We start from the raw sequence: 25,189 nt of genomic DNA, 5'->3' as shown, positions 1-25,189 counted from the left end.
TGGCGATTAACCCTTGAAGCAGCTTTTAACTTGACGGAGGAAATGAAAAGCGTCCTTCGTCCTCGTCTTTGACGTGGGCGAAGCGTTGATAGAGCAGAGGAATGGAATAGTTTAATTCTTATATTTTCGGGGTGTGTTCCAGTCAATAACTGAATGTTCAGAGACGTTGTTTAATTGAAAAGTCTAATGCTTGAAGAACAGGTAGCAATGATAATAAATGAATTGATGTTAAGAAAATCAACCATAGTACAATAATATATTTGGTTGCAGAAAATTTCCCACACTCCAGATTCTTGTGTCCGTCTACAGCTGAAATTACTATAGTAAAGTAAACAGATCAATCTTATAAGATATTGTGACGATAAATTCATATAACCAACACAATCATATTAACGTTTTGGTTGACTAGGAACGTTCTCGCTACAAATGCCGAACAGCTGCACGCAAGCGGTTGATCAACCGGTTGCGTGCATTGCAACCCTTTGTTAACGAGGTCCCCATAACCTATACAATTTTGTCCCAGTTCGTGGCAGCAGACAGTCACATAGCAATGAGAACCATCGCAGTGTACGGGTCTGATGGATTACATTTAACGGCACCTCCTACAGCGTCCACGCCTCCAACAATGACGTCGGGGACACTGTGGGCGGAAGGGACCAAAGGGACCGGGTCTACCAAACTGGGGCTCAGGGTTGGGGTCGGCGATGGGCTCGGCGGCGGTCAGGGCCATGGCGCTCAGGACCAGCAGGAAGACCAGCTGAAAGTGGGTGGGAGGGGCTTGAAGGTAAATATATACATCATTATATGATACTACGGAAAAGCTTCATAAATTACTACGTACTAAGTTTCCTTTGTATAATTCACGTATCTATTCCACATATTATGAACATATTTCCGCCCATTTGAGTCTAGAACTCAATTTAAATGTTCACTTTGTTCGCATTAATAACTAAAGCAATGAATAATAACAGGAATAATAATAAATAATAACAGAATAATAATAACAGAATACATGAATAATTGCGTTTGTTATACACTTATTGATTACAGTTAAATAACAAAAGGAAAACGATGCAAAACAATAACTAGCATCATTTTCCATCGATGCAAAATGGAAATTTGCATCAGTAACTATCCACCTTATTACAAATGTTACAAAATTTTGTATTAACACAGATCACTAAATTCAAAGTCTAATAGCGGTTCGGAATAGTAAACCGCGATAAAATAAATGATTAACTTTATTACAATGTCTTCAGAAAAAAATAAAAGACTTACCACCAGTCCTGTTCTCATTTTGTCCAGCGCGTTGAAGGATTTCGTAGGAGTCGTGGCAGAGCGACGATGAGCTGCAGATCCACTCTGAGAATCCACAAGCACGAATCTGGGAGAGAAACGCTTCACACTTCCCCTTTATATACCTTAATAATTTTAATATATTCTAATTAATAAGGGGAATTCTAGTGAACGACTAAGCCAAAAGCGTACAAATATATCGGAGACTTCCTGATGGAGTAACATAAAGAAGTTGCGCTCGATTGTTGAATCGACAAACTGCATTGACATATGGGTCATTAGGGTACGGATGCGAGCTCCAGAACAATCTTCCTGGAGTCACATTCGAAAACTAATTGGTGTGTCGTAATGTTTTCTCATTGATAAAGTTTTGATTGTAGGTTATGAGGACTTTACCTGAGCCACAATTCGAACAAAAACACGATATTCTGAAACAGAATACAACTACGTAAACATGAAGTTAATTAGTTCTCATGAGAAGTGTCATTTGTAGCAAAACAACGAAGAATACTTACATAAATTAATAACAATGTATACAGTTTTATTGTGCACTATTCTTCTATTTCAAATTGAATTATGCAGAACGCTCTGGCTCCGAACACTATACTCATAAGCCATTGAAAACAAATCCGGCAATGTGAATAGCCGAATATCCGTCGCAATTATCTTCACTATATTGACGAACATTTTCGTGGGTAGCATTTAAAACAAAAAGTTCCATTCATTCTATGATATTGAGTTTTCATTCGTTCAATATTATTATATTCATTAATTCATTCATTCATTCGAAGATATTGTTCAAGTTGTTGCTTAACTTTCATCTCTGGATTGCGAGATTATACATTAAATTCAACCAACTGTCCGAAATTTGGAGGTAGTAATAAAGTGATGGAACGACGATGAGGAACACTACCAGGCAGCACCACAGCAGCCGTGCATGGTTATCTTCTCGATAAATATTTCCGTAAGTTCTACTCAAGAATATTTATTATTCACTTCTTGATCGTGGGGTTTCTGCTGAAATCGCACATCTGATTTTTTTATATCTATATTTTTTGTCAGTGACTTACATTGCAAGTACTCGATTTTACTAATTTTAATTTGTTATTTGTTACGGTAAATAATTTCTATTAAATAATAAAGCCTGAGGTTGTCACTTCTATCACTGTAACAAATCTGGGCACCCGGCTATCGTCATGTGCCTCTGCATTAATTGAAGGTAACATCTTTTACACTGTCATATTCTACTCCAGTCACCATCAGAAATTGTATATTAGAGTGATAATTACTCGTCTTATAAATTATTCCGTTGATTTCCTAATAGTAATCAAGTATAAACGAAGAGCTCAAAGCTCGTGCACTCAGTACGGCAGAACATTGTTACATCGCTCGTGTTGTTTCTAGTAGTCTCGCAAGAATTACTTCGCTACACTAAATATGAAGAACAAACTTGCGGTCAGTTCTACGTTGAGACGATGCGATATCTCTTCTGAAATATACCGTTTCATTTCATGTCCTAATAAAGGAAAATTCTTTGGAAATTAATATATAGATCCGTTAGTTCTTTTAATATATTTTCAGATCTTTATACTAGATTAGTTTTGATATAGAAACTATAAGTGAAGATAATGTTTATAGAAGCAAAAACAAAGAATTTGTGCATGATATCAAATGACATTCATATTGAACGATATTAAAAATAATATCCCTTTTCAACCTAAAATTACCTGAAAGAAATAACTTCCAAAATTAAATTATCTATAGAGAAAACAAATCAAAAACCAACACGCGAAGCTCTTCGATCATTTCATGCCACTGCTTACGGCTTGTGCTGCCGCTATGCAGGAAGAATGGCAATCAATGACTCGACCTCAGTTCAGGCTGCTTCACTTCTGCTGCGTTTAGATGGGTGTTCATGAAAACAAAAGGCTTACAAATTCATTCATTCTTATTTATTATGAAACTAATTTCTGAGAATTAAAAAAATATATTCAGTTATCAAAATGAAATGACTTGTTTAAGAGCTGGAGCTGCTCTTGCTAACCTACAGCTGGTGGTGCTGCTGGTGCTGAGCGCCGTGGCTCTGGCGATCCGCCGGGCCCATCGCCTACGCCGACCCTGAGCCTCACCATGGATACGGCTACGGTGGTGGATATGGGGGAGGTTATGGAGGATATGGTGGATACGGAGGATACGGTGGATACGGCGGTTACGGTGGATATGGAGGCTACGGTGGATATGGAAAAGGCTACGGAGGATATGGATTCAATATTTACGGTATAGCCGGTGGATATGGAGGCATAAGGCCACCGTTCCTACCGGGTATCGTCTTTTGATGAGAACATCTTGAATATAGGTGAGGTTTCATCTACATTTAATCTCTAACTCAATGATTTCTTTAATATGCTGTACAATATTAAAACGACAGCATTCACATATTGAAATTGAACGCTGGAAAGCGAAAATGAACGCTGAATTGGTAAGCAATAAGTAGCCATGTATATCATAAAGACGCTTACTGTGATGCCTTTAATATACTTTTGCCACTTAGCCTAATTAACTTCATTAATATATGTAGCATATACTCCATTGTTGGGCCAGCGCTGAAGATTAGGCCACTTCTGGCCTGTCGCCGATACCTGCGATGTTCTTAAGTCGATTCCTGGATGTAGAAAAACTTAATTTTTGATCATAAATAATTGAAGCGTAAGTGCTCCTGGTCTTTAGAGGAAGGTGGGGCGCACACCTGTTACAATTCATTTTAATTTAATTTTTTTCTTTCTAGGTGCGATTCATAAGGGGAACTGAAATTACCGCCACAGTGAGACTCATTACTAACGCAGGAAATTACGTTCTGCTTCATTTTACAACACTTCTCTTTAATTTCACTTCTTGTCTGCTACAAATATTATAATCAATATTTGACAAACTTCTACCTGTAAAATCGATCAGAAAAATTTTCTCACTTGCGTAAAGTCGGAGACAATGCATAAAACAATTGACAGAATAAATAGTTTTTGAAATTTATCTTTTATATATAAAAATTTTTTAAATTAATTTTTTTAATATTTCAAAATGAAATTAGAAATTCATTTTACATGTGTAACATCGGAGTCACTTAATTCTTTAGAAGTGTTGTTTATAAAAATTAATTTTTAAACGCATATTATTTCATCCTTTTCCTACTCCTACTAGAAAAGGAGCATAGACACTAATTTTTTTGTAAAATCTCTGATTAAATTCATACTCCAAATTGATCAGATATATATCTAACGATCCCAATTACAATTTCGAAACATTTTTCCAAAATTTTTGGGAATGCAGAGAACAATAACTGTTAGCTACAACGTGACGACTAAGATTAACTTCAAAAGATCTCCTGATAAAACATCTGATGGATATATGCTCAAATTTATGCTAGTAACGAAGGATTATTAATTTACCAAAGCTCTTAATCGGCTTCATAATATGAATTTCATTTACGGCACAAAAATTGCCTATTAAGGTCTTAGAAGACAACTCCAAACTGAGGAACTATAATGAACAAAAAACAAACCCATGTACTCGATTGATTTTTAAGCTTTAATATAAAGTATGGCCACCGTACGATGGGTATGAAAGTAGAGGGTGAGGTATCCAGTAGCCTGCTAATATCCTCGACATCAATGTTGGCTTGTCCCTGATTTTAGCTACGCTATTATTTTCTCTTTCTCTCTTCTCTTTTTCTCTATTATTTTCTCTCTACGCTATTGTGTGGCAGTTTAAAAAAAACTAAAGATTACGCTATGTTAAAGCTTAAAATAAAATGTATAAAAAAAATTTTTATAGACCACGTTTTTCATGTGGACTCAAAAGTAGAAAATAATTTTTCGGCAGCTACTGATCTCTGTTTGCTTTCATTCTCTTGGTCTTTTGTATTTCAGTTAAAATATTTTACAACATCTAAAACGAAAAACGTGGGGCGTGTATCATCGATATACGCAGTCTAAACACGAATATCCTCTCGAGGATGACGTGCATTAAAGGTTCCAACCCATGCTTGTGAGTTCCTTTAGAGTTTATACGCCTGGAAAACTGCAACAAATTTTTGATTATTGTATTGTTATCGGGAGCTGAGCTTCCCTAAAAGATTCAGAGCGCTAGCTAATGGGAAAGTTGGTGAAATATCGATTGCAAGATTTGATCATCACAGACACGAAAGCGAGCTAAGAAAAACGTGGTAAATAAAAATTACAGTTCCTTTATGTTAAAGCTTAAAAAAATTACAGCTTACTTTATGTTAAAGCTTAAAAAATTACAGCTTACTTAATGTTACATCTTAAAAAAACTACAGCTTACTTTATGTTAAAGCTTAAAAAAATTGCAGCTTACTTTATGTTACAGCTTAAAAAAATTACAGCTTACTTTATGTTACAGTTTAAAAAAACTATAGCTTACTTTCTTTGTGTTAAAGCTTAAAAAAATTACAGCTTGATTTATGTTACAGCTATTGATCGGTTTGTTATTTGTTCATTATTATTGCTCATTGGCTGTCGCACGATCGACCACTAATATCTATAGGCGTACACCGAACGTTCGTAAACACAAGTGGACATTAGAAATGCCCATTTATTAGGAAATTCATTTTTGTCTTGCTCTTCAACCACGACATTTGTAAAGCAACCCATACAACGCCATTGCGATACTTTGTATTTAGATCGAAAATAAGTAGCAAATATTTGTGACAACTTTATATTATGCTTGACATGAGAGCCCTTATCACTGAAGACTCGAAATTAGAATAATGCATGGTTGTTTCATTTTAGAAATTTTCCCACAAGTCCGGGCTGTTAAAAAAAATCGTCTCTGATATGAGCCAAATCACAGCGAAGTTCGTTTCACACATGAAAAAGTTGGTCTTAAAATATTAGCAAAATATACTTAGGCTACTTTTGTTGTCAACTTAACTTTTTCAAGATCAACTTTGCTTTAATGATCAACTACAGAATTCTGTAATTATGTAGTTATTGAATCATTGAACTACCTACAGTAATTTCTGAAGTCGTTAACGAACAATTAAATAATAACACAGTAAACTCAAAGTTCATAGGGTAAACACAGATTTTCAATATATTCATCATATTAAATAAATAAACGTTAACCTACATGAATTTTATTATCACAAGAAGAGAATTTCAGGGAGGAATATCAAATTTAAAGATTTTTTTAATTAATTTATGAAATTAAATATAATTTCAATTTCAATAATTTAATTAATAAAATAAATTCGCATAAAAGAGAATATAGTGAAAAAATTATACATAAAATGATGAGATAGTCGATTGATTATAACATATGATTGGTTTCATCTAAGATTATTAGGGGATTTAAAATCCAAGAAGTTAAAAAAATTCTTAATATGGCGAATTTTTTATTAATTTTAAATTCTGGTTGCCTCATCATTAAATTTAGTTATAATTATTAAAATTCAAGCTTCGTTGACTAAATTTTATATTGCTTATTATACGTTCAAGAGTGACGAAATTAAATGGTCTAGACAATGGTGACGTCTTTAACATTGTCATCTTCTATATATACCTACTCCAGTTACCTCCAGAAATTGTATTTTAGGAGCGATGATTACTCGTCTTATTAATTATTCCGTTGATTTCCCAATATTAATCAAGTATAAAAGGAAGAACCTGAAGCTCGTACACTCAGTACGGCAGAAGCAGCATTGTTACATCGCACGCGTCGTTCCTGCATGGTAGTCTCGCGAGAATTTTTTTCGCTACACTAAATATGAAGAACAAATTTGCGGTCAGTTCTACCTTGAGATGATGCGATATTTATTTTGATGCATACCGTTTCATTTCATGTCCTAATAAAGAAAAATTCACGGGAAATTAATATGTAGATTCATTAGTTTGTTTAACATATTTTCAGATCTTCTTAAAAGTTTAGTTTTGGCATAGATGCATTAGTGATAGGTATAATGCTTATGTGAGCAAAAAATTGAACATGATTCTAAATGACATTCATAATCAAAGATATTATAACTAATATATGTTTTCAACCTAAAATTATCTGAAATAAATTACTTATGAAATTAGTTTATCTATTAAGAACATAATTCAAAAACCAACAAGCAAAGCTCTTCATTTCATGCCACTGACAACGGCTTGTGCTGCCGCTATGCAGGAAGAACGACAACCTCAGTTCAGATTGCCTCTGCTGTGGTTAAATGGCTTTTCACTAAAACAAAACAGCAACAAACTCATTCATTCTTATTTAATATGAACTCTAATTTCTGAAAACTAAAAAGTTATATTAAATTTCACAAAAAATCTTTTATCAAAATGAAATGACTTGTTTAAGAGCTGGAGCTGCTCTTGCTAACCTACAGCTGGTGGTGCTGCTGGTGCTGAGCGCCGTGGCTCTGGCGATAGAAGCCACGGTATTCACGGTAAATCCCGTGGACATGGAGGCATTAAATCCGGTGGAGATGAAGGCATTAAATCCGGTGGAGATGGAGGCTTTAAATCCGGTGGAGATGGAGGCCTTAGCATTCGCGCGGGTATCGGTGGTTTTGTAATTGGATAAGAACATCTTGAATGTTGGTAAGGTTTCATCTAAATTTAATCTCTATCAAAACTGATATCTTTATTATGCTATACAATATTAAAATGGCAGCATTAACATATTGACATTAAACGCTGAAAATATAGAAATGAACGCTGAACTCGTAAGCAGTAAGCAGTCATGTGCATCGTAAAGCCATTTACTTTGATGCCTTTACTTCACCTATGCCACTTAGCCAAGTTAACTTCATTAATACATACGTATACTCCATTAGGCCGCTTCTGGGGTGTCGCCGATTCGTGTGATGTTCTTGAGTAGATTCCTTGAGGGAAGAAAACTTATCTTTTGTTAATATACATGATTGAAGCTGACAATGTAGCGTAAGTGATCATAGTTTTTAATGGAAGGTAACGCACATCCAAAACAATTCATTTCAATTGTTGGTGCTTTTTTTATTTCCAGGTGCGGTTCATTAGAGGAACTCAAAAGTACCGCCACATTGAGAATCATCAAAAACGCCGGCAAAGACGTTCTGCTTCATTTTTCATCCTTTTCTACTCATATAATAGAAAAGGAGCAGAACACTAATTTTTTGTAACATCTTTGCGTAAATTCATATTCCACATTGATTATATCTATTTCTAACGATCTCAAGTTCTCAAAGTTTTTGAGTCGGCAGAAAACATCAACTGTTACAAAGCGAGACTAAGATTAATTACAAAAAAGGCCCTGATAAAAAATCTGATGGACATATGCGCAAAGTTATGTTAGTAACGTGCGATTATTAATTTTACAAAGTTTTTTTAATTGGCTTTAAAAATATAAATATTTGTTTATGTCCCAAAAATTGCCTATTGAGGTTTAAGAATATAATATCGGACTGAGGAATAATAAAGAACAAATAACCAGCCCATGTACTCGATTAACTTTTAAGCTGTAACATAAAGTAAGCTAAGAGATAATTATAACTGCTAAAATCAGGGACAAGCATCATTGATCTCGAGGATATTAGCAGGCTACTGGATACCTCAGCCTCCTCTACGTTTATACCCTGGTGTCCATGGCATTGGCAATCGCACGATCGACCACCAATATATATAGGCGTACACCGAACGTTCGCGTAAACACAAGTGAACATTAAGATCACACAAATAAGTTACACACAAATATGTAAACATAAGTGAACATAAAGAATGCCCATTTATTAGGCAGTACATTTTTTGTCTCGCTCTTCAACCACGACATTTGTAGAGCAACACACACCACGCCATTGCGATACTTTGGATTTAAATCGAAAATAAGTATCAAATATTTGTCTCAACTTTAAATTATGCTTGGCATGAGAGCCCTTAACACTGAAGACTCTAAATTAGAATAATGCAAGCTTGTTTTATTATAGATACTTTCCCATAAGTCCGTGCTGTTAAAAAAAATTGGCCTCAGATATGAGCCAAATCACAGCAAAGTTCGTATCACATATGAAAGAGTTGGCCTTAAAATATTAGCAAAAATATACCTAAGTTACTTTGTTGATCAACTTTAACAACTATAAAATGTGTAATAAATTGTTGACAGCCCACTGTTATTCAACGAAAGTTTCTGAAGCCGTAAACCAACAATAAAATAGTTACACAGTAAACACAAGGTTCATTGCATCAACATGTCTTTCTATGGATTCATCCTATTAAATAAATGAACCTAAACCTACTATCTGAATTTTACTATTACGATGGAGAATTTCAGGGAAGGAATATCAAATGTACAGATTTAATTAATTATTGATTCATCATGAAATTAATTCATGACAGCGACATACATGTGCAGGGAGCCCTCCACCTTGGCGCCTTGGAGGCTTCCACAACTTGAAAATAAATCAGAATAATGGATGATGCAGTGAAAAAATGATATGATGATGAGATAGGCGAGGAAATCATAAAATGATGAGATAGGCGATTGATTATAACATATGACTGATTCCATCTAATAAGATTATTTGGGATTTAAAAACCATGGTAGTGTCAAAAAAATTTTACATATGGGCAGGCGATTCTTTTATTAATAATTCTAAATTCTGGGTTGCCTCATTATTAAATTTACTTATAATTTATATTGGTTTTAATACGTTCAAAAGTGACGAAATTGTACTGATGCTAGACAATAGTGGACAAACTTGAATAATAAACGCAAGATTATCGAGTAATGGCGCAAGACAGAATCCCAGCAACCGAGCTGACCTTGACTAGAGCAGCCGCTGGTTCAACATGTCATCATCTGACACAGAGGCGGCAGCATTCCCAAACAAATCCGTTGGTAGGGAATTTAATGGAAACAAAATAACTGATTGTTATTATTATTAAATAAAACTTCGTGAAAGCAGAGAAGCTCTGAATGGAAAGTATCAACTTTCCAATTAAATTTATCTTTCAAAAATGATATCATAAAATTATGACAAGAACGTCAGCTAGGGCATCTATGGACTCCAAGGCCTCTTTGATTAGCACCCGTTGCAGAACTGGTCCCCGCTAGAAGTTAGGCAACTGGACAGCTTCATATTATTGAAGTGTTTGCAGCTTCTATGCTCCCTGGAAATCCCGGTGAGAGATGGTATATAAAGAAAGATTCTCCAGCATCGCTGCAGAGACACTTACTCGTTGCTTATGTTAGTAAATTCCAAGCTACTCCTCGAATGAAAATTATGGAGAACAATATTGTGGTAAGTTTTGGGATTTATCTTCTACATGTAGAGGCTATTTTATTTTTGTAATTGCATTTTCGATTATTTTCAAATAAATCGACAGCAAGAATAATTGAGCGATTTTGTATGCAATGTTGTACTGCATATTTTATTCATTTCGAAAATCAAGAAAATAAAAAATAAATATGGCATTCAGTTTTTATATTTAGGCTACATAAAAATGAGAAATTCCTTCAAATTAATTAAGGATTTTGTTCAAGTTTAAAACACAATAAACCGCGATTTACACTCGTGATATGCCGGCAGCTAGAGCTGCGACTCCAATATCCGCAGCTTCTTAATCCAATGTGTAAATATAAGAAATGATGTGCCTCAGGATAGCCAAAGCGCATGGGTACAAACTCAAAATTACTACTCTAACCCCGTGTAAAGACAAGTTACCCGTTCATAAACAAAAAAAAAAAACTCAGTACTCACTGCAGTGAGAAACATTTTCTCGTCGACGAAAACTTGAGGTCACGGACGGACAGACAGACAGACAGACAGATGGACATGGCGAGCACAATAGTGCATTTTTTCCATAAATGAGAAAATGCGCTAAAAAGGACAAATGCACGCTATATGTTATACAATGTATTACATATAGCGATGTAGTAATGCACGCTATATCATGACGCATCAATATCATGATGTATTAATGCACGCTATATGTAATACATCATGATAAGCAACTGAACGTTTTATTGTATTGTTAATGTATTGTATGTTACGAAAACATTAAAATTTCAACTAATTTGATTCTAATTTGACATAAAATTCATTCAATTAAAAATTGAATACGGACTTCCCATGCTCAAGTTACGCAAAGTCATACATTTGAATGTAACCAAAAATTTATCTTTTAGTCCTCTTTGATAGGAGTGCAATCTAAAAATAAAACAATAATTGTACGTGAATTGTTGGCTTTCCACTATTTGACGGACCACTAATAAAACTTATTACAATGTTATAAACCAATATTGAAACTTTTTACGATGTCACGAATCAATACTGAAACTTTTTACGATATCACGAACAGACTCAAATTTTCGGGTATTCAGCCGTCCGCCACAAATCCAACTCTTTGAATAAGCCTTGAAGCAAACACTCCTATTATTCAAACTTTTCGGTTCGGTGTAAACATGCTCAGCTGAACTCAGCCTCAGAGCTACATAGTCGCAGACTACGCTAGAAACACCGCAAGCTATACCACTTTCGCGACGAATTTAAGACAAAGGCGCTGTGTGCCTGCACTGCCACTGCTCCAGCCAGTAAAGTCTTTAACTCTTCACGGCATCTACACCCCTGCACGCGCCTACCTCCGCACTTACCCCGCCTTTCCACCTTGCTGCAGCCAATGAGGCTAGGTTAGGTCCGAAAAGGTTTATTTGGGTGGAAAGTTGGTGTAAGTGGGGATGAATATGCATGCTGGTGTATATGCAGTGAAGACTGACTGTACTGGCCTGTGGCTCTAAGTACTTGAGCTCATGTTAAGTTAATCGACTTAGTAACAGGTTTCCGCTCGGCAGATGAAAGTGATGCCGGTATTAGGCAATGCCGGACCATAACATGCAACCCCAAATTTTCTACGCTATTATGGATAAATGCTGAAACTTTTTCCGATATTCCTAACCAATACTGAAATTTTTTTTCCTCTACTGCGATCCAATACTGAAATTTTTTCCTCTATTGCGAACCAATACTGAATATTTTTCCTCTAATGCGAACCAATACTGAATTTTTTCCTCTATTGCGAACCAATACTGATTTTTTTCTATATTACGAACCTATACTGAAATTTTTCCTCTATTACGAACCAATACTGAAATCTTTACTGTATTGAAACTATAAGATATTTTTAACCAGTACTGAAAGCCGCTCTTGCCCACCTCAGTTAGTTCTTCTGCTGGTGCTGGGCGCCGTAGTCCTGGCGGCCGCCGGGCCCATCGCCTACGCCGGCGCCGATGCCAACCCTGGGCCACACCACCGACGCAGATATGGCTACGGTGGATATGGAGGCTTTGGTGGATACAGACCCTTTCTTGGATATGGTGGATACGGAGGCTATGGTGGATATGGATACCAGCGCCCATTCTTTGGCATCTCATTTGGTATAGGTCACGGTGGATATGGGTGAGATTTTAGGTCACGGTGATAATTTTTTAAATTTTTATACGATTATATAGGTCACGTTGATTATAATTTTTCAATATTAATTGTAGTCTAACACAGCAAGTGACAGTTATTAGCTCTCATCATAATACTAATATTAATCCATTAATGTTCATTAATTTTCATGCCAAATCATAATCAGCTAGTTCAAAAAATCTCAAAAGGGTCGAGTTTAAATATTTTTCAACGAAGGGGACTCGCTACTCTTCCATTTTAAGCAATGCACAATAATATTTGTTGCTACCGAACATAACAGAAGTAATTCTGTCCTCCACAGGTACTATGGATGATCTGAACCCAGCACGGGCGTCGGGCATTTGTACTCTTTGTTGACACCGTATACGCGTAGCTTCATTCATCATTAATTTGTTACGAAGTCAAAGAAATGAAGACTGTTTATCTTTATATTCATTTATAAATTGTTATCCATGAATAACCTCAATGTTCAGAATAATGCACGCAAAACTAAGAAATTCAATCAAATTTTGCGCTCTCCTCGAGAGATCATCAGGACGACTTAAAAAAAAGCAAGAGAATACAATTTTGGAAGCTAGGCTACGTAATGTCACGCTTCTAATAATTTAATATAAATAGTAGTTTAATAATTATGGCCAGGAGACAAATGGTCAACAATATGTGGCCACAATCAAGCATGTAACGATAAGGTTAACTGCAATATAGTACTTGAGTAGATCTACGATACAATCTATCGCTAACATGTATCGCCAACACCAAGTTTATAGAAACGCTAAGAATCAAGTACTACACCTAAAAAAATTTAACGCACCGAAAAATAAAGAAGTAAGCTAATTCAAGCAACGAAAAACAGTTTAGACATTCTTCAGTTTCCCTTAATATCATTTGTCGAAAAGCTCTGAAAGCTCGGCGCTCAAGAGTATTTTATTGTCATTTATACTGTGCATAGCTGCAATACTCTCACAGCTTGTTTATTGAGGTCTAATAGAGGTAAGGCTCATTTATGGTTGGCGGAGTTCGCTTCCTAGCTGAGCATTGATCAACATAATAAGGACGCGTCGGTGTTTGCATGACCTCTTCCCGGTGCCGAACTCTGCGCTGCTGCTGATCGTTCGTGACGAAGTAAAGACAGCACACCAGAGCCACGATGTATAGTAAAGTTAGGCCGGTTATGGACACGTAGAATAACCACCATGGAACACAGCTGTTTATCTTGGGGTGAGGGTCTATAATGTTTGGGTCTGATATACTCAACCAGGAGTCTTTTGAGTAGCTCTCTCCACCAGCCGGCAGGTCTTGTGCAGTGGCGCTTGCCTTGGTTTCATCCACTGCTATATGTGGGTTGCCCATTTTCAAAGAAGCTAGTGAATCTAAGTGTTTCACTTCTTCATCATGAACCGATGATGGAGATGAAGAATCTATTTCAAAACTAGAAACTGATCTTACATTGCGATCTCCTCTTGAGGGTTGCGCGCTTTTGGTGAGCGCATCCTCTCGGTCGGCCTGAACACCTAAAGAAATACGTTTATAAACAATTTTACGGTGGCTTCACACGAAATTTAGTTTGAATCACTAAATTTTTCCCTAAATTATTTCAGAATTGCAAAAATCATAAAACTACGGATGAAGCATTACGAAGCATACAGGGGACTACCCAAAAATTTATGCCTATGATGAATCTACCGGCATTTGTTTTTGTAATGAACTAGAAAACCAGGAGGCACTCACCTGTGTTGGGTGTCATGCTGACGGTGAGGGAGCGCACGAAGCTGATGACGGGAGAGCGAGGTCGCTGTCCTCTGTCCAAGTTGATGGAACTTTCGACGCAGGGTGAGATTTCGAGACACTCGCCCACGCAAATCTTGAATTTAGGAAATCAAATCTTGCGGAATGCAATATTTTTATTGAAAATCGGATGAAGTTCTGAAATTTCTACAATTCAGTGAAAGATGTATTGTTCAATAAAGATATACGGTACGCCTTATCAGTAGTTAGGATAATATTTGCTTAATTATTTTTTGACGTAATTCAACGAAAAAATATTTATTGACTTAGTTTCTAATATCATCCATACCTTGTGTTATATTATATCCCCTTCCTCTAACTTTAATCACAAAAAATAAGTTTAAAGTATTTCGGTATTTAGATCGTTCATACCTTTATCTTACACGAGATGTCGATTATCGTGTCAGAAACATCCATAACGAAAGCCACGAGTGGCGCTGATTGCACAACGCCATTCGTCATCGAGCGGTTCGAATGCTTGGTATCCCCTGAAAAAGCTCCATTTTCTACGGGACGTTCTTTTCCATTCTCATTTTCGACGTGTAACTGCTTCAGATTTTCACGCGAGGAAGATCCTATATCAAAAGAGTCGTACAATGCCAGCAACTTTGACGCATTGTTGACCGTCTCCGTGAAGTTTCCCAATATATCTACAACGCTGCAGCCATTCTGCTCATGGAATAAATGATGAATGAATGAATATTGATAGCGAGTTATTATTTGGTAGCAGGCAGCAAGGACTGTCGGGTCATATTTTCACAAATCGGGACAGAGATGGAGACCACATCATTTAAAAAATTTACATCACCGTTGTCTTAGAAATTTAATTTTTTTCCCGAGGCCTTGAATGGGCCTTTTCTAGTTTCAAGGCCTCGAACATATAATTTAATTGCTTCTATAAACTTTCAACAATTATATGACAGAGAAGTAGCTATTTTTAATATCTGCACTCGTGCAGAAACCAGAATACTTCATTCTGTCTGAAAAAATTTGGAGGCCACTTATTTAAAGCTTGATTGAAATATGCCTTGAATATTGACGCTGATGAATACGAAAAAGTTCATGCACTAACTTTCCAGGACGATTGGGAAATATACTATTAGTGAACAGATTAGAACGAAAATTGGCATTGATACGTACAACTAAAAATATAAAGAGCACACTGACTTGACAGACTAGGAATATTTATGAAAGAGATTATCGACAGCCTTGTTCAATGCTTAGGTAGATATAAGGTAAATTTTTCCTCATACGTAACCACATACATATGGAGAATTTTATTTACATTCCAAAATAACATTAAATTAAAATTAACAAAGTAATGTAAGGGGTGCAAAGCAGAGTTTATATTGTGAACGCTTATATACTAATTATATAGAAAAAACTAACAATATAGAATGAACCTAACAAAATGAACAAACATAATAACTGTGAACTAACCAAACCATTAGGAACAATTCTAACAATGAAGAACGATTCTAACATAACATACTATAACATAACATAACATACTATAACATAACATAACATAACATAGTGATCTCGGCGCTGAAGTGTAGGCCTGATGTGGCCTGTCGCCGATTCTTTTCCTTTTCGTGCCTTTTTCACAGATCTAAAATCGTGTCATTTGACCGGATCTTTTCTTGACTGACGATTTTGAAGTAGCTAACAATCAAGAACGATTCCAACAGTGAAGAACATTTCAAATAATAGAGAACAAACCTGACAATCAAGAACTAACCTGAAGCAGCAGCGCCCTCTCGTGGTTCTCGTCGCCCACCCAACACCTGATGAGGTGCATGTCTACCGCCGGGGCGTGGGCCTCAGGCCCCCGAAGCTTGGCAAGTTTAGCAGCCGCGCTCGCTCTCGTCAAGTCGGCCTCGGCGGCCACGCGCAGCAACAGCTGCTCGCCGAGCTCGACTGGCGTCCCTTGGAAGATTTCAGTCCCGTCGCCTGGCAGAGGGTTGGTGAGGATGAAAAAAGTTAACGGGTGTGAGTCNATTGGACGGGAAATTAAGATAGGAAACTGGCACGCAATTTTCTTTGTTACTATGCCCTTTTAAAACTCGGGTACATCGGATGGGAAATTCAGAGCGGAAGCTCAAGCGCAGTTTATTTCATCACTATGACACTTTAAAAATCAGACACATCGGACGGGAAATTCAGAGCGAAAGCTGAATCGCACTTTATTTTATCACTATGACACTTTAAAAACCTCACACATCGGGTGGGAAATAATGAAGAGAGGAAGCTGAAGCGTTATTTCATTTATTACTATGACACTTTAAAAATCTCACACACCGTATGGGAAATAATGAAGAGGGTAAACAGAAACGCAACGTTCGTACCTTGAGTATGAGAACGGGTGCGTTCCGTACGCAGTCTGGACAACCGACATCAGCCGCCGCGTCGTCCACTTCGCCCGCCACCCGCCAGCGCGGCACCTTCACGGCGGCGCCCACCGCCCTCGTGGCGGCGGCCTTTGTCGCAACTATCAGCTGACCGTACGCCACCTCGAGGTGTACAAAAAAATACAAACATGTGATGAAAACAAGGAAAAAACAACGCTAACAAAAATTATGAATTTGTTGAATGCGTGAAATGATACTGAGACCAAAGAGGTATAACATCCCATCAAGATTTAAGATTCGTTTGTATTTAGTAAGTCAAATTATCATAATATTTAGTTAATTTATCACTTTGAGAATTTTTCATTAAGTATACCTATATAGAGCCTTCACCTAATTTTTTTGATTGTAGTAAATTACTTATTTCTATTTTCCTTCAAATTAACAACGTAAGCAAAAAATAAAAAAAAAATCAACAAACCATGTCCTAGGAATTGCTTGCATTTCAATTAATAACAATAAAATCAGTGGGGTAATGAGTTCCCAATGACCTAATCGCTGAGGTTCGACTAAACAAATTTCCTGTACATTTGAATACTAGAAAATAATAATCATACGCTAGGACGCCAATTTGCAGTGTTGAGCTTGTCACAATCATCGGATGATAGGCAATCATCGGATGATACGCAATCATCGGACGATACGCAATCATCGGATGATAGGCAATCATCGGATGATATGAAAATTATTCATTGAAAAAAAGCATTGGAATAAACCCGAGCTCTGCTGAATAAAATTCTTTCTAACGTTTTCTAGTCTCTAAGTGTTAAATTACTTGCACTTAAATTGAGGCATTAAATTAAATTAATGCCTATATTATGACTCGGGCATTTATATACACCTATTCGCAGAATTTGAATAGAGAGGCTTATTACATAATGAATGTTAATATTCGTCACTAAAACGAACACTATAATCTCTATTTTAAGCACAATTAAACATGTTTCGGCAGACAATCTAGGAGTGCGCTTGAGAATTCATTCTCGTTACAGAGCAAAAGAACTACATTGCACTTAATTTAAAATTTGATGTATACAATCAAAAAGAAGTTGGTATGATTCCATGCATAATTCTTAGAAGAATACACCATTCCATGCATTATTTTCATAAGAATATATCATTCATGTGCGAGACGCATGGGCATGTCTGTGCTTGCAGAGACTCATGCTTAGAACGGCTCTCTGTGTTGCAACGCTTGGTCCGCTCTTCTTTAAGAGCGACAAGCCGCAGCTTCAATATTTATAAAAAGCTGATGCAAAGTTTTTTTATTTCGTTTGAGATCACTGTAATCTGTTCATAGTAATTTTTTAAGCATTTATTCTTCTAATTTCAGTTACTCTGATAATATCCCCGGGAAAACTCTCGAGGAGCTCGAATAACACTTTGGCAATTGGGTTCTGAAACTCAGAGGAATAGAGCTGATAGATATTAGTAGAAACGAAACTATTTATTTATTTATCGAAGTTTGACCTATCGGATATGAGAAATAAAATTTCTCGAAAAAATTGAAACTTGATCGTTTTAATGACATTATTAAGTATATTATACGGACATTATTTTTAATTATATGATACATATAATACAGGAGTAAACATCGATAGTTATTACTGAAATCTAGAATGTTACTAAAGAGCAAAATGCGATGGATTGTGCATCTTGACTCTAACTTCTTCATTCTAAAGTAAACAAAGTGAACAGTTGATTGTAGAGCTCATAAATTCCGACCCAAAAAAGCCTGTAACCGCAAAGGCAAGGAGCACAAGATTTCTCTGGAGGAAGACGCCCAAGAGTATCTTCCTTTTTAAACTGAACAACATCATTAAAGTTGCATGGTGGCCTCCATGAACCCTGGCTCGTCTAATTTAATAAGAAGCTTTTCCATTAGATGGCCTTCGTAATGGTCGTTGCTTGTCACCAAGATCACAGGACACAAGTGTGAGTGATAGCCCTCTCGAGAACGCGGTCATGGTGGAAAATTTCAAGCATGGCTTTCAAAGCTATAGTTTTAAACTAAATAACTGTAACTGACCACAGTATTGCTTCAGAAAAATACACTTGACTAAGTTGCATTCGTAGATGCTATAACAAAACTTAAGCTTTAGATTTTCGTGTGGTTGAAATTCATTTGTGCAAAATACACAAAGGGGGGCGAATATACGGGTATTTTATAAATCGGGACCCTTGAGAGCAAGCGAGAGAGCAACTTGAAATTTCACAAAATTACAGTTACTAGCAAGCAGTGATATTTATTAGATAATACATGTAGCAATAAATGATATGTAATATATAAAACATGTATCAATGAATGATATGTAATAGATAATACATGTAGCAACGGATGATATGTAATAGATAATACATGTAGCAAGCAATGATATTAAACAACTGATAATAGGTCGTCAGGACTTTGTTATTCGTGAAGTTTGTCCAATTTAGTTAAGCACTTACAGGATTTTGGTGAGAGATCACTGCTGATCCTTCGCCCCCTTCGATCCAAACTTTAACAGAGTCTGGTGGGAAGTTGCGAGTGCAGATGGTGATCAAGTTGCCCCTGCATCCAACCTATAAAGTTGACAAACACTTCAATTACATTGTAGATATCATGATTCGCTAAGATTTGAGTTTCAGCATTAGGAATAAATAAGCAAACTAGGAAATAAAGAGCCTCGAAAAAACAAGGCCCATGAAACGTTAGGATCCGGAGTTAAAAATTAACAAGTATAAATTGTAAGAAATTTTTCATTCTAAATTTCCCGACTGTAATATTTGAATTAAATTTCGTACAAAGCATTACGATTGAAATGCTACCAGAAAATAAGAGTTTTCTAACAAATACAATTTCACTAAGCGTTAAAATTTTGCCGAAGATATTTTTCACCCTAGGCCACCTCAAGAACAGAAAAGATTTGGCCTTACAGTGCATTGTTATTTGTTACACTGCAGCCTAGCAAGCTGCTCTTTAAAATGTAATGTTTCTCCAGCGTTGTCACCTGTAGCAGCTCATGGAACAGTGAAAAGCTTATATATACACGATCACCTTGGCCTCATTCCTGATAATTTCACAAACATGTGTGATAATCAACACTTGTTTGTATGACACACATAGTGTCCTCGTTAATTGCCCAATTTGTTTAGTCTTGAAAGTGCGAAGATTTAGGTATAGTTCAACCTTCCGGTGTGTCGCGTTGTTATGATTAAAAGAATACATGTCCAAAGAAATTATTTCCCACGGTAATTTGCAAAACTTTATATTCTTTAATTTTTAAGGAGTATTTAAATGAGGAATCAAATTATTGTCCACGTTCACCATATTTTAAATATGGGAGGTTTCTGGCAGTTCAAAAATTACACTGCAAGTAAAATCAAGACAAAAGCTTAAGCGACGGGGACAATAACTGAGGCTCGTCGACACCACAATATTTTGCAGTGAACTATTCAGAACATAAGTATTGATTTAATGTTGAATGATATATAATGTGACTTTGGTAATTACGCACGGTTAGTCAAAACTGACCTGAAGAGAGAGGCCGTGCAGGTTGCACTTGCCGAGCGGCAAAAGCCTGGCTGGGTGCGGTGGTCCGAACAACGCTGCCAAATTTTCATTCATGGATTTCCCACCCACACCTTTGGGTGACCGAGTGACGTCACTACTGGTTTCCAGCGGCAGGGCCTGCTCAGTGGCACTCGTATGCGTGACGTCACTTGATTTGCGTTTCTATGAGCCCTCGATGTGCCAAGTTGTTTTATTTTCTTTTAGAATTACCTGAATTTTTTCGCCAGCTGACTCATCTTGAACGGCATGTTCATCTTTATTAGGTTTCGTCTCCGTTTCACTTTCGGCCTCATCCTCGGCATCTCCTTCATTCTCCATTGCTCCAACTTCATCAATAATTTTTCCTTCTTCTGATTCATCGGCATCGTATTGGTCATCATGTATGACGAAATTTTCGTCTTGATAGTCACCGACTTCATATTTTTCTTCGTCGATAGCGTCATTTTCTTCTTCATCATTGTTTGTGCGTTCATTTCCTTCATCATCGTTGGTGTCATCAGTTTCTTCTTCGTCGTTGTCGACATTTTCTTCTTCTCTTGGTTCCTCATCGTCATGTTGTTCATCTTCTTCGTCTTCTTCAACAATCTCCGTCATCGGATTATCATACTGTGAAATAACTTTTTTATTCGACTTTTGGTCTCTTCTTAAGTCGTTCGGCAGATCTGTACTTTTTCCTGCGGAAGAAATCTTTTTCAATTTTATTTTCGCGCCGTCACCCCAACCGTCACCAATTTCGAAATCATCACTTTTAGCCTTTTCAGTTCGACCCTCCTCATTACTTGCAATGGCATTTTTACCAAATTTACTATCATTTTTTACTTTCAATTCTACTGGAAGTTCTGAGTTTATTTGCTTTACGTTTCTTCGTAGCTTGCGATTTTCATCAGTCTGTGGACCGGTAAGAATACGAGTCTTTGAACTCGGACTGCCGACATGATCGACCTCTTTCAATCCAGCCTGAGCGCCCGCACTGCGTTTCGCCTTTTCGACGAGTTGCTTTTTGGGTATCGGCGTCGCATTCGACTTCTTAAGATTCAGATCAAGTTCGGGTGCGCTGGAGGCATCTTCCTGTGAGGCGTCATTTATGGTCTGGGCAGACCTCTTCCTCCGTGAGGGCTTCCGCTCCCCACTGGTCGCCGGAGAGTCTGTGGGTAAAACCAACTTCAAGACGGGAGCTTCAGTCACGTCCTTCATCACTTTCTTGGGCTTCTGATGGACTGTCCCATCGAACGGCGCTTTTTTTAAATTTCCTCCAACGTCGGCTCCAGATGAAGAAGCTGATTTTCGAGTCCTTTGCTGGAGGGGAAGGAAAATGTCTCAAGATTTTATTTAACAATGACGANTAAGCATCTGTCTCTTATACACATCTAGATGTGTATAAGAGACAGGGATATGGTGTTAAACAATTTATTTAAATATCAATCGAATAAAAACAATATATTTCATTTCAACCTAAAATTAATCCATTTACCAGAAAGCTTCAGTAAGCTCCAAAAACGACTCCCATTCAACCTTCATTTGGTTCAGTTGTGTTTGAACGTTTCCTAGAGTACGGCCATTTATATTAAACGTCCGCACGAGCTGGCAGAGAAATGGTCAATTTCACGGCTTTCACGCGATTTTTGACGGAATTGAAAGTGCCGAGGCTTCCATTGAACTCACCTTCGTAAGTTGACTCTGACTCGGCGCCATTGCATCGAATTTGGTCGAATTCTTGACCGTAATGGAGACCGATGGCTTGGCGGCAGATCCATCACTTGCAGACCCTGCCTTCTGATCCAGAGCTGCAGACGACCTGGGAACTGGAGCGCTCGAAGCCTGCAGACAGGCGAGTCCAAGGAGGATGCACACCTGTAGAGACAAGAGGCAGGTGAGTCTGAGCATCGTGGCTGCCAACAGTGGCAATCATTATATCGAAATTTGTGTTAATTTTTTATTGATTCAGATATAGTTTATTCTTACAATCAACAGGATACCTCCATGAGACAGTTTTCTTTCGCCCGCCAGGCTTGAACTGCTTTCATTTCTTCGTCTCGTAAGTCATAGAAAGTTTGAAAATCTTAAATACATGAACTAATCATTCAATTTTTGTAAGACCTAAAGATCGATCGAGTTATGACCAAGTAGTTAGATGAGGAGAGAAATGATTGAACTGATAAATATGAATAAATGGTTTTTGATAATCCAAGATACAGAGCAAAATCCGCCAACACAGGGTCGGAACTCAAAATGTATTCCTGCGTCTATCCACCCATGGGATTCAGGGGTCAAATCACCCTTGGGATTTCAGGATTAAACTGCCCTTTTGATTCAAGTATCGCTACCTTCCTAAAAAGATCCTACCCACAATACATCTGACGTTGAATCAACGTTGATTCAACGTTGAATTCAACGTTGTTTGCCTGGTGGGTAGGCCGCTGCGACATGCATCCGACGGCTGTCGTTCCTCAGCGCTTTAGACTATCATCTCAGAAAAATAAATGTGTCCGAATATTGGCCCTTGCTGCGTGTAGCACTGATACTTCAATTTCCCGGTTGGTACTGAGTCAAGATAAGCCACATAAGGGAGAAAGTGCATCGCTATTCGGACAAAGTCTCGTTAATTTTTCAAAGCGTGAATGCTGACGCAAATGTGAAAGCGGCTACCAAGATCGAGGGGCACCTAACCACCAAGTTGCGTAGTTAGCAAAACGCATTATTGATTTTGAAGTTTGAATAACGCTCTGTATGCTTAGAGTTATACAGGGAAAGTAGTAGATTAATACACTGGATTCAGCAGACTGATCCAGTATGAATGAATACTAATAATTGAATAAATAGTTGACAATTCATGTCATGTGTTCAATAAGCTCGTCCAGTTGTTTGTCAATTGGAAAAAATAGACTAGAGACGAAGATGGCTGCGGTATATTGGAATAATAAAACACGATTCGATCGATCAAAATTGCCCTGAAGTGCCTGAATATATACCAAACAATGTATCCGAGGGCTTTCTATCTGGAAGGCATTCGCTGGAAAAGTGCAGAAATTTTCAATATATAACACCTGACTATAAATCTAGAATACATCTTGGATAGTTTAAGACAAAGGAAACATTGCGGCAGGACCATGATGACATACCAGAGCTCTACCGCGACGTAGCTATGCGAACCGGATGAACAAATTCCGCCCTGATTATAATTACCCCGTTTGCAGTGGCCATTTCAATTGAAATGGCTTTTAATTTCCCCCCGGCCTAACATCTGCCTAAACCATTTAAGTCGAAACAGCACTTACCTAGCCAGCCTTCAACGGGAAGGCCGCATTTTATAAAGTAACAACTATAAGTTTCTTGAGAAATGAAAATAGCTTCGAAGTAATGCTGCGGTAAATGAACCTTACAAATCGTAGTTTTCACAAATTAAACGGGTTTTGTTGACGAGCTGCGACTTGTGTGCAGTATCTGTCATATGGCGACTAAAATTTCATTGATTATAGTTTTCATTTTCGGAAAAGCGAAGATAAACTCTGCTATATATGTGCACTAACTTATATATGCACAATAAAATTCCACCTTTGGCCGACTCAACTTCGAAGATGTCCTAAATTGCAGGCCAAGTCTTGTCGATCAACAACAGTGAAACATGAAGCTGAGATTCTCGTTTCCCTAAAGATAAGAGTAAATACTCTTCATTATGGAGCCTATTTGCATTCTCGATAACACTTGAAATATTTTACAAAATTCATCTATTCGGCAATCCAATATATACTGAAAAATTTCTCACCAGAAGTATGTTTATTGGCATTCTACACTCCATGACACACAAAAAAAAATCCAGTGCTTTTCCACCGAAAATCAAATCGAGATACAACATCCATTTGGTTGGTAGAATCTCAACGAAGGGTAATTCTTACAAATTATTCACGTTTCTTTGAGTTTATTCCAACGTGTTTTAAATCTAGGAAACGTTTACCTTTGGATGTAAAAATTTCATGTTTAAGTATCGTTACATTGGGTTTATGGGGAGCCCTGTCCGTAGGCTTTGCGGGGAGCCCTGTTCGTGGGGTTTGTGTTGGGTCTCCCGCCTCACACTCATCCCGTGGCATGTCATGGGTAAATCGATATTCCAGCTTCTGTGTTGGCGGAAATACTGAAAATATTTGAATTAATGTGGGGGTCCATTAGAATCCCAGTATTCCTCAACATCACCATCATCAATTGCCACCATTCACATTATCATTCATGGTCGTCATTCATTAATTGGTCTATTTCCTGCTATGCACTATAAAGAGCATATATATAAGCACTATATATATGCACTATAAAGAGCATACTGGATTCAGCAGACTGATCCAGTATAAATGGATGCTAAAAAGTGAGGAAATAGTTGACAATTCATGTCATGTGTTCAATAAGCTCGTCCAGTTGTTTGTCAATTGGAAAAAATAGACTAGAGACGAAGATGGCTGCGGTATATTGGAATAATAAAACACGATTCGATCGATCAAAATTGCCCTGAAGTGCCTGAATATATACCAAACAATGTATCCGAGGGCTTTCTATCTGGAAGGCATTCGCTGGAAAAGTGCAGAAATTTTCAATATATAACACCTGACTATAAATCTAGAATACATCTTGGATAGTTTAAGACAAAGGAAACATTGCGGCAGGACCATGATGACATACCAGAGCTCTACCGCGACGTAGCTATGCGAACCGGATGAA

General features: G+C 37.3%; 2 protein-coding genes and 2 long non-coding RNA genes across 4 annotated transcripts; 1 reads left to right on the top strand and 3 right to left on the bottom strand.

Annotated features, from left to right (window-relative positions):
* Positions 1–240: 240 nt before the first annotated feature.
* On the bottom strand, positions 241–1,373 carry LOC108670102. The gene is made up of 2 exons (XR_001930703.2): positions 1,279–1,373; positions 241–757 (listed from the first exon to the last, which is right to left on the bottom strand). It is a non-coding gene; the product is annotated as an uncharacterized LOC108670102 (long non-coding RNA).
* Positions 1,374–12,494: 11,121 nt separating this feature from the next.
* Positions 12,495–13,170, top strand: LOC125178176. The gene is made up of 2 exons (XR_007156817.1): positions 12,495–12,724; positions 13,041–13,170. It is a non-coding gene; the product is annotated as an uncharacterized LOC125178176 (long non-coding RNA).
* A 453-nt stretch (positions 13,171–13,623) lies between these two features.
* LOC108670101 lies at positions 13,624–20,645 on the bottom strand. Its single transcript, XM_047881329.1, has 7 exons — positions 20,447–20,645; positions 19,381–19,494; positions 16,873–17,037; positions 16,266–16,550; positions 14,897–15,193; positions 14,468–14,600; positions 13,624–14,250 (listed from the first exon to the last, which is right to left on the bottom strand). The coding sequence occupies exons 1-7, from the start codon at positions 20,537–20,539 to the stop codon at positions 13,721–13,723; spliced, it is 1,617 nt and encodes a 538-aa protein (XP_047737285.1). The 5' UTR covers positions 20,540–20,645; the 3' UTR covers positions 13,624–13,720.
* Positions 20,646–20,647: 2 nt separating this feature from the next.
* On the bottom strand, positions 20,648–24,334 carry LOC108670099 (RNA polymerase-associated protein LEO1). Its single transcript, XM_047881322.1, has 3 exons — positions 24,249–24,334; positions 22,148–22,336; positions 20,648–21,781 (listed from the first exon to the last, which is right to left on the bottom strand). Exons 1-3 carry the CDS (start codon positions 24,279–24,281, stop codon positions 20,648–20,650), a joined length of 1,356 nt encoding a protein of 451 aa, XP_047737278.1. The 5' UTR covers positions 24,282–24,334.
* Between the last annotated feature and the right edge of the window lie 855 nt (positions 24,335–25,189).

Source organism: Hyalella azteca, unplaced genomic scaffold (genome assembly GCF_000764305.2).
Source record: "Hyalella azteca isolate HAZT.00-mixed unplaced genomic scaffold, Hazt_2.0.2 contig1016, whole genome shotgun sequence".
Classification (NCBI taxonomy): Eukaryota; Metazoa; Arthropoda; class Malacostraca; order Amphipoda; family Hyalellidae; genus Hyalella; species Hyalella azteca.
This window is presented reverse-complemented; position numbering and strand designations above follow the sequence as displayed.